Source organism: Etheostoma spectabile, chromosome 4 (assembly GCF_008692095.1).
Source record: "Etheostoma spectabile isolate EspeVRDwgs_2016 chromosome 4, UIUC_Espe_1.0, whole genome shotgun sequence".
Lineage (NCBI taxonomy): Eukaryota > Metazoa > Chordata > Actinopteri > Perciformes > Percidae > Etheostoma > Etheostoma spectabile.
Window position 1 is genome coordinate 3,652,200 of NC_045736.1, and position 16,476 is coordinate 3,668,675.

A 16,476-nucleotide genomic window follows, 5' to 3' on the forward strand; every position below is an offset into this window, starting at 1 on the left:
GAAAATGGTGAGACATGCTCAATCAATCCTATTGTTCAACTTTGAGTGTGGAGTGGAAAGCTGCAGACGCCTGCAGACCACACTGGAATTCACTTACATGAAATCCTCACCATTTGCAGATAAAATCCCTTTTCTGGACCACACCCAGCCGTGACTGGGCTTTGACAGTTTTACTAAACTTACAGGATTCTCAAAAGAAGAAATCCTCTGTCAGCGCAAGTGTGAAAACACCCGGGACTGTTGAGTGTTCAACCCCTCTGCATCCATTTTCATCTCTCTCTTCTCTATTCCAGTTACTATTTTCCCCGTTCACACCTCTCCTCTCCCTTTCATTCATCATTCCCTTTGCAATCTGTTTGCCTAATGTACCCAGGGGCTTTCTGTTGCTTAGTTATCAACTTTTGGTTTCATTTTGCATCCCCTTTCCTCTGAGTACCTGAAAAGATCGCTGGAGAAGAGGAGAGTTAATTGCCTCCGCGGGTGAAATATAGCAAAAAAAAAAAAAAGTAAGCTGTAGCCTAAGAAAGTTTTTAATTGACTGCAGGGTTTGCTTGGAGTTTTCAAACTAATGAACGCCAAAGTAAATTGCAGTCTCAGCCAGTTTTCTGCTGTAAGAGAAATGGCGGACAAGTAAGAAAAAAAGTACAAGGTCAATTTATGTAAATTCATCTTGTAAATTTGTGTGAGATTGCAGTGATAGGGTTGGTAAGCTCATCCTTCAAATGAATGTGTTTCACTATCGTCTTTTGTCTCCGGTGTCTGAGCAGCCTTCAAACCTTCTACTTCCTCATTTTCTCCACTAATGCTGCATGCTGTGTGTACGTCTGTGTGTTTAGGTCTCTATTTTTGGGGCCCTTCCCACAAACATTTACAGAAGACTGCAAGAGACAGTTGGTTAGATAAAAGATGCCAGGAAGACAGGCAGGTGGAGGAGCAGTTACAGATGGTCCAATTTCCCATATTTACACATGGTGTCCATTTAACACTGCACACTTGATGCAGACAAATGGACAAAATGTGTTTTTCTATTGAGGCGGACCATGTTTTTGCTTATAATTTCATATTTTTACCAAATAGGGTGTTAGAAAACACAAATCGGCACAAAAGCAGACTCTGGTGTACAACATACCATATCTAAATGGATAAGAACTGGTCTGTGTCCCTTCTCATCTTAGGACTTTGATCTCTGCAGTTAACGTTCCATTGACCAACATGATGGTGCTCAGTTGGTCTTGAGGTATAGGCTTTGGTCTTTCTTGCAAAGTATTCATTTATAGCATATTCTACTGATGCATGCTTACTGTAAGTCAGAAAAGGGACTGCTTTTCTAAACAAGGAAATATTACACTGTGAAATGTGTAATAGCTTTGTGTGTGTGCTTTCTAGGGATGGCAATGTCTGTCTGTCTATCTTAACAAGATGTATAGCCATGAAACTTTTTACAAGCATTCATGGTTTGCAGAAGATGAATCCTAGTGATTTTGCTGATCCTCTGACTTTTCCTCTAGCACCACTAGCAGCTCATAGTTCTCATTTTCCAGTGAGATATCTAAATAACTATTGGATTGATTTACAAAAAATGTTCAAACAGTCATGCCCCCCGGGGATGAATTGTAATCACTTTGTTATATTTTACCTCCATAATCAGTTCAAAATCCCCTGCCACTCCATTGCAGTTCCTCAAATGGCCACTTGAGGCTAGCTCCAAAAGGGATTCACAGTCTGTGCCTCCAAGATCCAGCGCTTTGAGCTAGCTGTCTATCATCCTGCTGTGGACACATACTCAAACTGCTCTCATCTCTGCTGAGGTTTTTGTCATTAGCATTCCTGTCTGTCATCTGTGTTCCCCACACGCACGCACGCACGCACGCACGCACGCACGCACGCACGCACACGCACACACACACACACACACAAACCCACCGCGTGCCTCTTTTCTCCATTACTCATGTATCGTTATTTTCCCTCTGACTCGTGGTTTTTCTCACGTCCTCTGCCTCTCAATCATACACAGAAGCCCCAGCAGTGCGTGCGTGACTGACGACTGGTGCTGTGTAGTAAATTATTTCAATGATGTCGCTGTGGGACACTTGTATGTGAAATTTCATGTTGGACAACAGGACACGCATTTAATGGCCCAGACCCCCGCACTGATGGATGATCAAAAATATTAGACAAGAACAGGGGATAACAGGAGATAATGGGGTAATCGGCTGAGGAACGAGGGTGCAAAGCATTGAAACTAAAAATGATATATCTCTAGAGTGCATGGAGCACACTATTAAGTCAGCCACAAATATACTGGTTAAATATTTAACTGCATATCCAGTTAAGTGAATAGTAAATTCGATTGAGATGTGGGAAGTTGTTAAACAATTAGATGTGCATGCATTTGTGCTGCCCTGGAAAAACAATGATTTACCCAAATTACATTTATGCACAAAAAGATGTAAACCGTTCTTGTTTCTCATTAGAAGTCTGCATGGACAAAGTATACTTAAACTGCAGTTCCACCCCACATTCAGAAGCTATAGGAATTGTTTTGGCGGTTTCTTGTGGAAGTCATACTGTAGCTCATGCAATTCTTTAAACGACTATGGGTACATTGATGCTGCCCAAGCAATACCAACTGCATCATCATTAATCCCAGAAAAGAATGGCCCCCTTATCTGGGGATAGTGTGCAACCAGGTATGTTGCTATGATTTACAGGGTTGAGCTACAGTGTAGTGTTGCTAAGCCAGGCACTTTACTGTATAGAAACAATAAAGGAAATATTTTTGGAGAGGAAAGCTGCTGCTGCTCAAATTAATAACAGTCTACAGCCTTTGACCAAATCCATTGTATTGTGTATTTTCCTGTAATGCATTCTGTATGCTGGATTAAAAAACAATTGACTGAAATATGAAGAGGATGTAGACAAAGTTAAACCAACAAAGTGTCAACAAAGTAGCCCAAGTGGAAGAGAAAGAAAAGGCTTTAAATGATTGACAGAGGCAAAGAAAAAAAAGAGGGCTGTTAGAAGAGGAAAAGAAAGGAGAGCTCAATCGGGCGAGATGTAACCAGGAGGAATGGGTCATGGGAGTGACAGAGGGGTGGTTATAGGATGGAGTGATGGATGGTGGGCCGGGATGGGAAGAAGCCAAGCACAACCAGGAGTGGTATGATTAAGAGGAGAGGAAAAGGGTGGAGAGGGCACACATGACCAGAAGGGATTTGGCCAAGGAAAGTCAACTCGAGTTAGAGACATTGAACACAAGATGTCATGTGGGTCTAGTTTTTTCCACTAGACATCTACACTACATTGTACAGTATGCAAATTGAATTGTGTAAAAGCGTTATCCAATATGCAAAAACATACAGGCATTCAAAATTAAAATTAAAAGCAGATACAAAAAGCAAAAACCTTTTAAATATTTGAGATATTTCAAGTGTCTGGAGCAAGCCCTTCATTTATGGTTAACTCACTAATTGGTGTAATTTATGAATTGGCCAGTAGTCCAAAAATTAACTACACTGTATGTTTGGTTAAGGCTGTGTTGATGTGCTTTGTATTTCTTGTCTTATTTGTTTTTGTTTTACATGGTGAGTCATATTACTTTGTCACTCTTGATTGTCTTTCAACTGCTCGCCCCCTACAAATGTTTTATATCTGGCTTTTCAAATCTAACTCTCATACTCTCTCTTCATCTTTCCATGTCTCCAATCCAGGAGGATTTTCGGAATAAGGTTCAAGATTACATCAAGCACTACGCCAGATGATAGACGCATCGGCTACCTACATTAGCCTGCACCAACCAACCAAACGGCTCTACCTTGCCTCTGCTTATCTTGGCCAAGTCCCCCTCCCCCTCCACGTGTGTGAATCAACAGCCGACTCTTACAATTCCCCTCTCGACACCACAGCCACGCCCACGCCCTGCTGGTAACCAATTGCAATAAATTCCACATTGCGGGAATGAAAAAAAAAAAGAGAGAAAAAAACGATGCATTTAAGTCAAGACTTGCATACAAAAGTAAAATCTGCTTTAATTATCCTAATCGATCGAGTGTTGGACCACAATGTCTGTTAATTGTGACGAGATTGCTGAATAAGGCCGCTTCCTTGAGATGTCCCTCGGTGCCGGTCGGAAGTGAGCCATGGTAACAACCGGCAAGGGATGAGATGAGTCACCGGCCAGTAAAACAAAATAAGGCAGTGACGTCAGCTGTTAAAAAAAGTTAATGAATCAAGAGAAAGAATATCTGTTGCAATCGGTCCTCTGTTCTAGTGCCTGCTATGTTTGTGTCGCAAAAGAGAAAATGCATGTGAGTTCACACACACACACACACACACACACACACACACACACACACACACTGTCACATCCTGTTTTAAAAGCTATCACATACATACACAGGTTTCTATACACTTTTCTATTCACACACACTGAAGTTGGAAAACCGCCAGCCCCACTAGACAGCACGTGAATGACCACATTGTCCCGTTCTGTTGTCATTCTTTTTGCGTATGCACACTCACACACAGACTTTCTGTTTTGTGTTTTTAGATAAAGTATGACTTTAAAAAAAAAATCACAGCCAAATCAATTTTTCTGGTTTTAGATTCACCTCCCGTCTTTGCCATCACTCTTTTCTCTCCTCCCTAATCCTTTTTTGTCTTTCCTCCATCTGTCTCTCCTGTTTTAGACACACCCACAACCACAGGTACCTTGTTATTTGACGATGGAGAGGTTCATACCTACTTACAGTGCAATCAGAAAGTACTGTACTATGACAGCGAAACATTTTCGGTGTGTGGTAGCTCTTTGCTTTACAGTGGGTATATAATTAAACAATGGCTGAGCGTTTAAAGGACTGATTCAGATTTAGTTTAATATCCATAACAAATAAACAGTATAGGAATTGTAGCTCTCTTTGTACGTACTCCCCCAGGTTTAATGGACAACGTCTAATTGAACAAACAATGTGAAAGGGGTCGGTGGTAGTTATGACCCTACAGAGAATTATCACCTGCTCCCCTCAGCTTTATAGAACTTGTAAGTTTTGGCTCATTGTTTAACTGTCCGGCCCAAAACGTTGCTCTTTTCATTTATTCTCACAGCTCTCTAAATGGTGGTGTTTTCGTCCGCAGCAGGCAGCTGTTCTAAAATCCCCCTGCACACTACTTGTTAAGCACCAAACAGCAAACAAGCACAGTTAGCGACTAGCTGGTGAACATAGTGGAGCATGTAGCAGCTAAGGAGCCAAATAGTTCTGTTTATAGTGCGTATAATTGGTAAAGACAAAAAAAAAAAAACAGAGCTAAACCAGAGTCAATATTACAATCGCCAGGTGTCCAGAAACAAATGATAATGATGCTCTGTGCCTACTGGATGTGTAAGCAGCTGTTAACAGGTTTGCTATATCAACTTAAAAGGTGATTATGTGTTAATGTTGGCCATAAAGAAAATCATTTTTGTTTGGTCCTAAAATTTGGGGATTAGGTATAAAAGGCCTACAAGTCCTACACCGTTGAGCCAACATGGATGTGAACTACTTAAAACGTGCTAAAGCTGAAAGTCAGCATTTTATCCTCAAAGGTATTGTTTCATAGCATTGTCATTGTGCTGCAGTATGGAATAAAAGACATTTTACTGTGCCACAACTTTATGACTACATTGTACGCACTTTATCATTCTGGTTTCTGTGTGAGATTTCCCAAGCCAATGTGTAGTGTGTGTCTTCTTAGACGGACAGTACTCCATTCTCTCGTTCTCTTCGTGTGTTGTATGGACTGTCCGTTTTCAGTGGCGCTGGATGTGAACTTCAAGTCAAGGCAGTTAGCCAGCAAGCTAATTAGCTAGCGAGCAAACTAGTGAGGTGTCACGCTAATGAGTGAGCTTACTAGTTATCTAGCTAACAAGGTAGTTTTTTTCATAGACACTCGTTTTCATCAGGTATGTGTGTTCTTTCCATCCATGCAATGGGGAGAACGTTGGAGGTGTTGCACTCTGGGCATGCTTAGAAAACTGAAAGTTAGCATGTTGCTTACTCGGTTGCCAGTTGGCATCATAGACTGTCAAATTAATGGACAAAGCATCCGGTGTGGAAAAGTGCCTTTAACCTGCATTCTATCTTAATTCCAGCAGAGGGCGACACATGCAGTTGCAAAAGGAGGTTGGTTTGTTTAGAATTCTATGAAAAAGTTCTTCTCACTTGATTTATTACCTCAGTCAACATTTTCATAATGAGTTTATGGCCTCAATTACTAATTTAAAGTCTTCTGCAGCACAGATTGATGGTCATTTTTTTTTAAATGGTCTCGTTGATTGTGGTGATTTGGGTGTGGCTATGATGTGATTGACAGTTTGCGGCCTGTCTTATATGTAATATAACTATGGAACAAAGATATATCTAAAACCCAGCAAAGCTAAATCTCACCTCAAATTATGTTGGCTAGATTTCAGCTGCAGTTGCATCTAGATTGCCAGTGAAAGTGTGTAACATAACGTAGAGTGTAAGCAGCGTTGCCAAGTCTCAGCTAACATCACAGTCAGGTACCGCCCAACAGTCTATGGCTCCTCCCTCACTCCTCCCTCTCCTCTAAAATCGTCACATCTGCAACCAGGAGGGCGATGTCCGTAATGACAAACTCAACAACTCATAGAAGATCTCGACAAACCAATGGTTGACGTCACCCGAGCTCTGTCCATTAATATTAACAGTCTATCATTGGCATGCTTATCATGCTTGCTACAATGCTTGTTTGCTCCCTCGCTATATTGCTAGTAGTCTTGCATTGCCAGACCTATCTTCACCGCATTTTGTCAGCCCTGGAGTATGGTCTTGCTACACTGCCTATCTATTCTGGTATGGGGGGAAAAATGCATAGTGGGTTTAGCAAGAGGGGAGGGACATCCATACCTGATGATTCAACCAACATACATCTATTGAGTCAGACTAGCTTGCTAGTAAAACTGAGTAGGTGCTGGTATTCCACTGCCATTGTGGATTTTGGCAATGTGTGTTCATATTGTGTTAGAGAGAGAAAAAGATGGCTGTCACTCACTCAGTTAGCCATTGAAGGGTGTGTTCTGCGTATGTAAATGGATTTGTTTTGTTCTGCTTTGCCCTGGCTAGCATCGTGCCTCCAGTTTGTGTAGTATATCTGAACATCACCTCGCTCCGTTCAGCTTTGTGTTCACAGATCTGCATGAGGCAAAGTCTATGTTATCTGCCAGTGGTGCATTATGTACTGAGGATGTCAGAAATGTAGTTGTTGGAGTTGGAATTTTTGTGTGTGTGTGTGTCTGTGTGTGTAAGTGAAAGGATATGCTTCTTGAGCGCACGTGTGTGGGCAGTTAAATTGAAACGATGTGACTTGTTGGCATGCTCTGGTTCCTCTGGCTCTTTTTTCTTTCTGTTGTTCTGGTCCAGGGCTCAACAGCTCAAATTATTATTGTTTGCTGAGTGAAAGTAAACAGACAACTGACTTCTGCTAAAATAAAGGACCTGAGAATATGACGAGGATCAGGTCCATTCAAAGCAAATGTGAATGGGTGGATTCCATGGTTATATTCCAGCATTGTGTTGGTCCACTCAAACCATGAAGGCTAATGTAACTGTCTGTTAATATGAAGTCATCCTGTGTAATGACAGTGAATTGTCCTAGTAGTTGCCCCCAGGATATAGCAGCCCAACACTCAGTACTTAATCATAGCCTTACTGATACTCGTCTGATACTGATACTTGTCATATGTCCTTTATTTTGGCTGTTAGCGGTGTTTATTTTTCCCTGGATGCTATTGGGAAATGTCTCTGCTTTGGCTAACTCCATCTTTGAGCCAGGAGACGAGATTAACAATCAGTTATTCTTGAAAATCCTCAACTGTTTCTTTCTCAGATTGTACGTCCATTTTTTAAAGATATATTAAAGAGAATATAAATAAAACCTTTGTCTTGTTTCCTTCTGTGTCATTCTCCAACGTACATTCAGAACTGACAGTCAGCATCGCAAGAGAAAAGTTTCAGTGAGTTAACTATTTTAGAAGTGGGAATAACGATTATTTTCATCACGAATTAGTGTGCCAATTATATTCTCCATATATCAGTAGGTCGATCGAAATGGTTTCAAATGCCCATGGAATTTCATCCTAAAGCTCAGAGTGACATCTTTAAATTGCTTGGTTTGTTTGACCAACAGTCCCTAAAGATGTCCTGCAAGATTAAGGAGGATAAAAGGCATCTGCTGCATGTCGACATTATAGATTCATTTTTTGAATGCAGCAGCTGGAACACTCACTTATCGCCTTTCTCTCTCTCTTCTCTCAGGGGATTTGACAGTAAAACTTCACATTTTGAAGGAGGATGTAAACACGAGGATTATTAATCTTTCAGTGGCCGGCTGATTTTAGTTTTTTCTTCTGTGAACAGACATTTTTGAACTTCCAGCACAGATATTTTAAATTGACTTGTGTTGCCTGTACGGTGTTATTAGCAATAGAGTAACAGTTTATTCTTCCGTTTTCACCGACTAGAAGGGAGTTATACTTGGTGTGGGGTCCATTCACAGGCTCACAATGTTCAACTCCAACTGACAACTGTCAGACAGTTACCCATTTGACTTGGCTGAGGAACACATACACACATACACAATGCCAACACCTGCCACTCACACACACAGCTCGTTATTACGCCTGGTTTTGGAGGAAACACTATCCTACTGCACACTTGCCCTGTGGCTACTTGTGACAGCTGACAGCCACAGCCAGGTAATAAGATTGTTGAATGCTATAAATCTTATTTCTGCAGTTTTTAGGATGTCTTGTCCCAGCTGATGAGAATCAAGTGTTCTTTAAATAGCCTAGATTCATCTAAAGTACACTACTGCCATTAACAGCCTTGGGGAGGAGGTGTGAAATAATGAGGAGCTAAAGTCTTGTCCCTACAGATTTGCTGTTTACAGCACACCTGCTGGCTACATTAAGGAAGAGATTAATGAGTGTAAATGATGGCCAGCAACAGTGCTGCAGTTTAATCTAGGAGCCATGTGATTGGTAAAAGAAGATCGTGTTAAAACCTGAATACTAATATGTGTGTTCTCCGTTTCTGTTAGCTAGAAAAAGTAACATCTGCTGTAAAACTGAAAATACATTTTCCTAGGGACTAGAGTTTTAAAAAAACACATGAAGAAAACTAAAAAAAAAAAAAAATCCTAAAGTAGTGGACATTTCTGAGTTACTAAAGTGGATTTAATCAAATGAAATAGCCTAGATTCTCTTGAGCTGCAGATTGAGGCCTTGTAAATTGGTTTAATTGCCACCCATCTCACTGAATGATTTTTCATTTTTATCTGATGACTCATCTCCTGAGTCATTTCCTTGTAATCTCATGGGGGCAAAGAAAACAGACATTTATATTCATGGTATCTTTCATTAAGGCTGAAATTCACAGGATGTCCATTGAAAGAAGATGTAAACATCAAAATACAAAGAAAGATTATACATGGCTGGATGCACATCTATTTGCAAGATCTATCCACATAAATACTACATAGTATTGGAGCACTACTCTATATATATGCACACGTAATAATTTTATAAAGCAGATTGACTTTTAAAATGATACACTTAAAGATAATCTAATTTGCCTTTGCTAACATCTGTGTGTGTGTGTGTGTGTGTGTGTGTGTGTGTGTGTGTGTGTGTGTGTGTGTGTGTTGGTGTGTGTTGTGTGTGAGTCAGTCAGTCAGTCAGTCAGTCAGTCAGTCAGTCAGTCAGTCAGTCAGTCAGTCAGAGGGTGGGGCAGGGTGAAGGGTCACATCCAGAGGGCTTTCCTTATTTTCTTTTATTGACGTGCAACACAAATTGGAGAGCAGGAGCATTATCTGCCTGTGCTTATCCTCTCACTCTCTGCTGACATGCAGATCAGGTTATTATCATAGCAGAGACTCCACTTTCAATTTCTTCTTTTTCTTTCCTTCTTTTTTTGTAACGTTTTTTTTTAATTTCTTTTATTATTTTCCTCCTCCTCTCCTATAATTGCATTTTCACCGGATATTGTTCAAAGATCTAGAGTGCACTTTAATTAATTATATCCTTAGGTAGAACAAATGTTGTGTCCAAATATATCTGCAAATCAATGGCATGGGAACTCTGGGTATCTTGTTTGCATGTATGGAGCAGGGAAGGGAAATCAAAGATATTATATGTCCGTCAACACTAAAGCCAGACAGTAAGAGATGGATTAGATGTCAAAGATTCATCTTTGTTCCTAAATATACTGTAAATATCATGTGTGTGTGTGTGTGTGTGTGTGTGTGTGTGTGATTGTTGTGTTGACATGGTGGGGGTTCGGTGCCAGCTGCTTATTTCTCTCCTGCTTCTCTTCTCTCATCTCATCCGCCTCGAACCTCATCACCGGAGTAATGTGGTCAAGTCTTGAGGTCCTGTTGGTTAAATGCAAAGAGAACCCAGCTGGACATCGCTTAGAACATGATGACGATGATGATGAACATGATATTGCGTGATATTAATGTCAACTAACCATCAGTATTTTTTCTTCTCTTTGCTGCTGTTTTTTTTCAAGACAGGCGGACATGTCCACGTTGTTTGGGAGCCAGACACCGTTTTCACTTTCTCCATCATGAGACCTTTTCAGACATTACTGGTGTCATCTGTTAAAGTGATGGTGTTTGGTGTGTGGTGTCATTCAGACTGGGGGGGCTTTATATTAATGTTCTTTATGGCTTTATTCTGAACTGAAAGGAGCTTTAAGGAAAGAGCGGTCGCACCGCTGCATAGCAGTGGTGAATGGATGTACTACTGTGAGCACTGCACAGCATTTTGCACTTCTAACACATGATGCACACCTAGAGGAGCATCATGGGTACCGACCAGCATTGCACACATCCAGCTGTGTATTATACACTGACTTAGCTCACCACATCTGCTTTAAACCACTGTCAGCTGGTATGTTGAAACACATTCGAACAAAAGAGATGGAGTCTTGAATCACGGACGAGTCGGTCTCATCGCCTGCTTGGATGCAATGTTTTTTTTGTTTTTTTGGATTGTAAAGAAACTTCCCAAAATGAAAACAAAATGTGTCATTAGGCCTTGGGGTAGTCAGAACCATTTTAAGCACATAATGTCATTTGAAAAGCCATACAGTATATGCGTTATAATTATTTGCGTCAGAATACATATGGATGAATGAATCCATAGTTATCAGATCATAAAGTTGGATGAGTTTAGGAATTTTTGTGTCGATAAGTCATTATTATGAAGCCTTAACTAAAAACACAGTTTTTGCTCTAACAGATAACTGTCTGTGTCATGAGCTCTTTTGCTGGCTTTATGTTTTTGTTAAAGTTATTAAAATGACAAAGGACACCATTGTTCTTAATAACTTCATTCAGACCTGACTGCAGGATAGCAGTGGTGAGTCTGGTAATAATAAAGGCATCTCCCAGTCTGCATCAGACATCAGACATTATCAATATATATATATATATATATATATACCTTGTTTGTAATTAAAGCCTTAAATAACGACCATCTTGAGCGTACATAGAAAGGGAGTGCTGGTCTGGTTCCTATTGTGGAATGAAAGAGTTGTGGAAATCCCAACAAGTCTGTCCCAACTTCTTTATGTCCACGTCGATCCACACCTGAGATTGCTCCGAGACCGCCAGAAATTCTGCCACCTTCCTCTTTCTTTGTTTTGGTGTTCTAAACTCCGGTGGATTTCTGAGGACCATGGTTACCTGCTCCTCAGATCTCTGCAGGGTAAATCCAGACAGCTAGCTAGACTATCTGTCCAATCTGAGGACTATGGTTACCTGCTCCTCAGATCTGTGTTAGCTAGCTAGACTAGCTAGCTCACACAACCTTTGACCTTACACATGTTCCTCCAAAACAAGTTCCTTCCCGAGGCTATTTTGCAGCGGGGCTTCGTGTGGCGCCTAGCACCGCCCATGACGATTGTGATTGGTTTAAAGAAATGTCAATAATCCAGAGCAGGTTTTTCTCCCGTGTGGATTAGCCAGACCGTCCTCCACAGCGCTCCCAACAAACTGCACGAAGATACAGATCATTTATTTCTTGAAGAAATCCTCGTATCTTAACCAGAGAACGCGCGGTTTGAAACACGGCGTTAACATTTACGGTTGCAGTATGCTTAGGTTTAGACACAACAAAAACGACTTAAGTCTAGCGAAAAAGATCAGTACATCTGTTACTTTACTTCATTTCCTGGCAAGCACGTGACACAGAACGTGACATATTTTTGTTTGTTCCGTAAAGTTGCACAAAAAAATAAGTTGTTTCATTTTTTTTTTTCAGGACACAAACAGCAGTCTCCTGGGTGATAGTTCTGTTCGGTCTGTGTTAGATAAAGGGAAATAGAGACAGTAAATAAGAGAATCTAGCAAGTGATCTTGTGTGTGTGTCTGTGTCTGTGTGTGTCTGTGTGTGTCTGTGTGTGTCTGTGTGTGTGTGTGTAGGTGGGGGGGGGGGCTCACACGTGCCAATGTATGTTCCACAGCGTGTCTCTAGCAGAGAGCGCCTCTCTGCTTCCTGTGTTCCGCTTCAAAAGCTGCCCACACGCCCGTTCCAGCCGTGGGAGGCATCTCATTGTTCGGTGAGATTAGCTTGGCAGGCTGCAAACAGTAAAACATTTAGTCATGCCAACTTTAACAAAAGCAGAAAGAATGAGTGCATTACTGCAATTCAATAAATCTCCATCACCACTCTTATTGCTTTGTTGAATTGGAACAAAGTTAATGTCAGATGAACATGCTTCTTTGACATTATTATGAGCCGTAGTTTCAGACTCAGAGCCCTGGAGGGCTGAAGAGGCCCCGATCATCAACATGCACGAATCACAGTGCAAGTCGCAAAACTCCATCTAGTTCAAGTTCAATTGTATGTCACGTTTCCATTTGAATGCTAGTCAAAGGGCTTTGCATGGAGATTTAATCTGTCCAACGTTAGAGTACATATAATAAAGGAGAAAAAGGGACAAGCTGCACCTATTGATTTCAACTCCCATACATATCCAGTCCTGTGAGCTGTGTGCATTATGCATAGCTATCACATTACACACGCCCACAGCATTATGCACACATGAACATTCATCTTAGGTGCCAAACAGCTTTGCACACACACATCCCGCATTGTTATATACATGAACGTAACTTGTGGCTAAAAATACTATTAGCTGTTTTGTTTTTTAACCGTCGTGTTGTCCTCTCTTCCACCAGGAATTTGTTGTCCTTCTGGGTCAAAAGAAAATAACTAAATAAATGTTGGCACTTTTTTCAATGCGTTTTTTAAATTCATGGTCAACAAACCTAATCTACATGACATTATACCTAAAACAAGCAGGAATTCTGGATTATTTTGACTGATAGTCAAAGATTAGTCAGGATTTGTTTTCAAATCATTTCAATATTTGTTTTGAATGCTATAAAATTGAATAAAACACCCAAAATATAATCAAATGTGTGAAGATTGTTGCATGTATAAGTTGCCTGCATCCATGTTATTCTGGGTAATCTGTAAGAAACCCATATTTCTAATAAAAAAAACTTTAAATTTTGACCCGAGGACAACACAAGGTCTTAAACAAATGCAAATAAAAGAGGTGGACGTACCATACATGGCATCAGTTACATAAGAGTCTCTCTCCTTGTCTGCTTGGAAGCAACATTTTTTTTCTTTTCGAGCATATAACTCACATTTCCCCAAAAATGAAAAAATGCTTCTTCAGACCGAACGTGAGTCGCGCTGTTCAGACCAGTTGCATCTTTTTGTTATCCTTGCTAGGCAACCAGCCATGCATCGTCCACAGTTAAAATGAGTTAAATGACGTTGGCCGCTTTTACCACTTCGAGTTGAAGTTTTTTCAACTCGAGGCGTTTAGGTTGATACGGCAAAAAAAACAGAGGAGCTAAGCAACGCAAAAACAGTCTCTTTACTCTAACTTAAAATAATTTGAAAGCCACGGCAGGCTGCTACAACGCGCTCTGTCTGATCAGGGCCTAACTCTGCACAGACATTTGTGTTTATGATGCTGTCAGCTGCAACCTACACCAATGACCTCATGAGCAACTTCTGAGGTTTCAAACATTTGCTTGCTAAAACGCTTCCTCCTACTGTGCCCATGAACCGAAGTGAGGATCAAAAATAGGCTGGTGAAGTCACTGGAGAGGTAGACTGTTGGTATTTTCTGTTTGATGGCTGTGTTCACAGAGAATGCAGGATGGGATGATGGATGGACATAAATACACACCCCGGCTTTGTAGTATTGTGGTCACAGTTTATTTTTACTATGTTTTGGAAGGGGCCACAGTTCAGACCTCTGAGTTCAGAGCGTGAGACTGGTCTGATTTAACTGCTTAATGTGACTGACAAGATAGCTTGGTGCTGCATGATCAACAGACACACTCATGCACCATAGAACATGTGCTTGGTATATTCATTTTTTCTATGTTGTTTTCCATAACATCGACCATGCTGACATGGAAAAGATAGTAGGGTGGAGCAAATCTTAATATATTGGAAACCACAATTTCAGAGATTTATATTAATTTCTTATTGGACCACCAGAAAACTCAGACCAGAAAATCTACTTTTTTGGGTAGTTCTTGTCGGGGTCCCACCTCCCAGACAGCATGTTGGCAGATTGAAATGTTGCTTGAGGTTCCGCTGGGAAATTACAAAAAAAGACTGAAATACACCAGAGGCACTTGGGAACAGGAGGAATTGAATTCTGACACACAGACAGAGCACTGAAAATAACATGTATGAACAGTGGACATCTGTAAATGACATTATGGCATCTCTTATTAACCTGTGGGGAAATCAGGAGGAAGTGAACACGAGCACTCTCTGTTGTCGGGCACTCATGTTTCTCATTTCTTCACATTTTCCATCTGCTTTTTTTATCTCCAGCATTTATCCATTTTGGACCTCACAGCTGGTGACAGGATGATCCAGGAGCAATTCTAGGACCCGACCTTTTAGTGGGGCTCAGCCCCTAATGAGAATGTGATACTAATACAGTCCCATGTAAAAGTGTTAACCCCCCTTGCGAGTTAGCTACTAAACAACAACGTCAGCTAACGTTTTTTTGACACTATTAACACTATGAAGGAACTAAACCGGAAGTAATAATATATTTTTGACACCAGTTTCCAACATTCAGCAATTTTAGTTGCTTACATTTCAGTTTGTATTCTCATCTGCGCTATGAAATGACCAACTTCTTCTCCGGGGACTCTCAACGTCAAACTTCACAAACGCACTCCTGCTCTCCCTCTTACAGATCAGATAGAGCGAGAGTCACCTAAAGGCGGAAGTCTGGCTCAACCAACACTGATTGGCCAAAACTACGTTTCTGTTAACCCTTTCCTGGACTGGGTTACAACTGACGGGTGCATTGGTGACAGACACACATCATATTGAACCTGTTTCAGTCCCTTTGAAGCTGTAGTTGTTTGTCCTCTGTCCCCAACAGACAGTTTGCAATTCTAACTTGAATCACCATAATTGATTATTATTATTATTTTTAGGGGGGTGAATGAGAGATGAAATTTAGGGAGATGAAAAATGGGACTAAAATCCATCATGGGATGAACAGTGGCTGCAGGATTCTTTAAAAGGAAACGGTATTCTCCATTAAGCGCAGTAATGTTTTATCTTGTCATCATGGAGGAATTTCTTTTGTACAATTGGGTCACAATGGTGGTCCTGGATCCCACTGTGAGGCACGTCCAGCCAAGACCAGTTTTGTGCTTTTGAGACTAAAAAAATCCTGCTGCCAAATTGTGTCCAAAATTTAGGACAAAATATACACAAAGTGAGTGCTGCAACAACCCACATCTGCAAACCAACCAATCAGAATGTGAAAAGAAATGACACAGAATACATTGGCGCAATATTTAGTATGCACCATAAATTTACACGATCAACGTTGTCGCACCATATTCAATTCAATTTCAATTCAACTTTATTTATAGTATCAATTCATAACAAGAGTTATCTCAAGACATTTTACAGATAGAGTAGGTCTAGACCACACTCCAAAATTTACAAGGACCCAACAGTTCTAGTAGTTTCTTCCAGAGCAAGCAACAGTGCGACAGTGGCGAGGAAAAACTTCCTTTTAGGCAGAAACCTCGGTCAGACCCAGGCTCTTGGTAGGCGGTGTCTGACGGGCCGGTTGGGGTTAGAATGAAGAGTGGAAATAACAAAAATAGAAAAAATTTGTAGTTTGTAGCAGTTCTTTGTAGTAGTTCATGGCATAGCAGGGCACTGTGCGGCATTACAAGGCACAGCAGAGCGTAGCAGGACGTAGCAGGGCACCGCAGAGTGTAGCAGATGAACCTGGCACCGCAGAACATGTAGCGGGACCTTGGCGACAGCTGCTACCATGATTTTGGAGCTTCCCTGATCCGAGGGAACATGCTGGGGAAAAAAGAACATAAGGA

At 40.9% G+C, this 16,476-nt stretch overlaps 1 protein-coding gene across 2 annotated transcripts in view; it reads left to right on the forward strand.

Moving 5' to 3' along the window:
* ube2f (ubiquitin-conjugating enzyme E2F (putative)) overlaps positions 1-5,446 on the forward strand; it is a 51,292-nt gene extending 45,846 nt beyond the window's left edge. The window contains exons 10-11 of one of the 2 annotated variants that reach the window (XM_032512968.1): positions 875-921; positions 3,711-5,446. In XM_032512968.1, coding sequence (XP_032368859.1) covers positions 875-921; positions 3,711-3,786 — 123 coding nt within the window. In that variant the 3' untranslated portion in view covers positions 3,787-5,446. The remainder of the gene's footprint in view (positions 1-874; positions 922-3,710) is intronic. The other variant, XM_032512969.1, reaches the window with a different exon arrangement.
* The last annotated feature ends 11,030 nt before the right edge of the window (positions 5,447-16,476 follow it).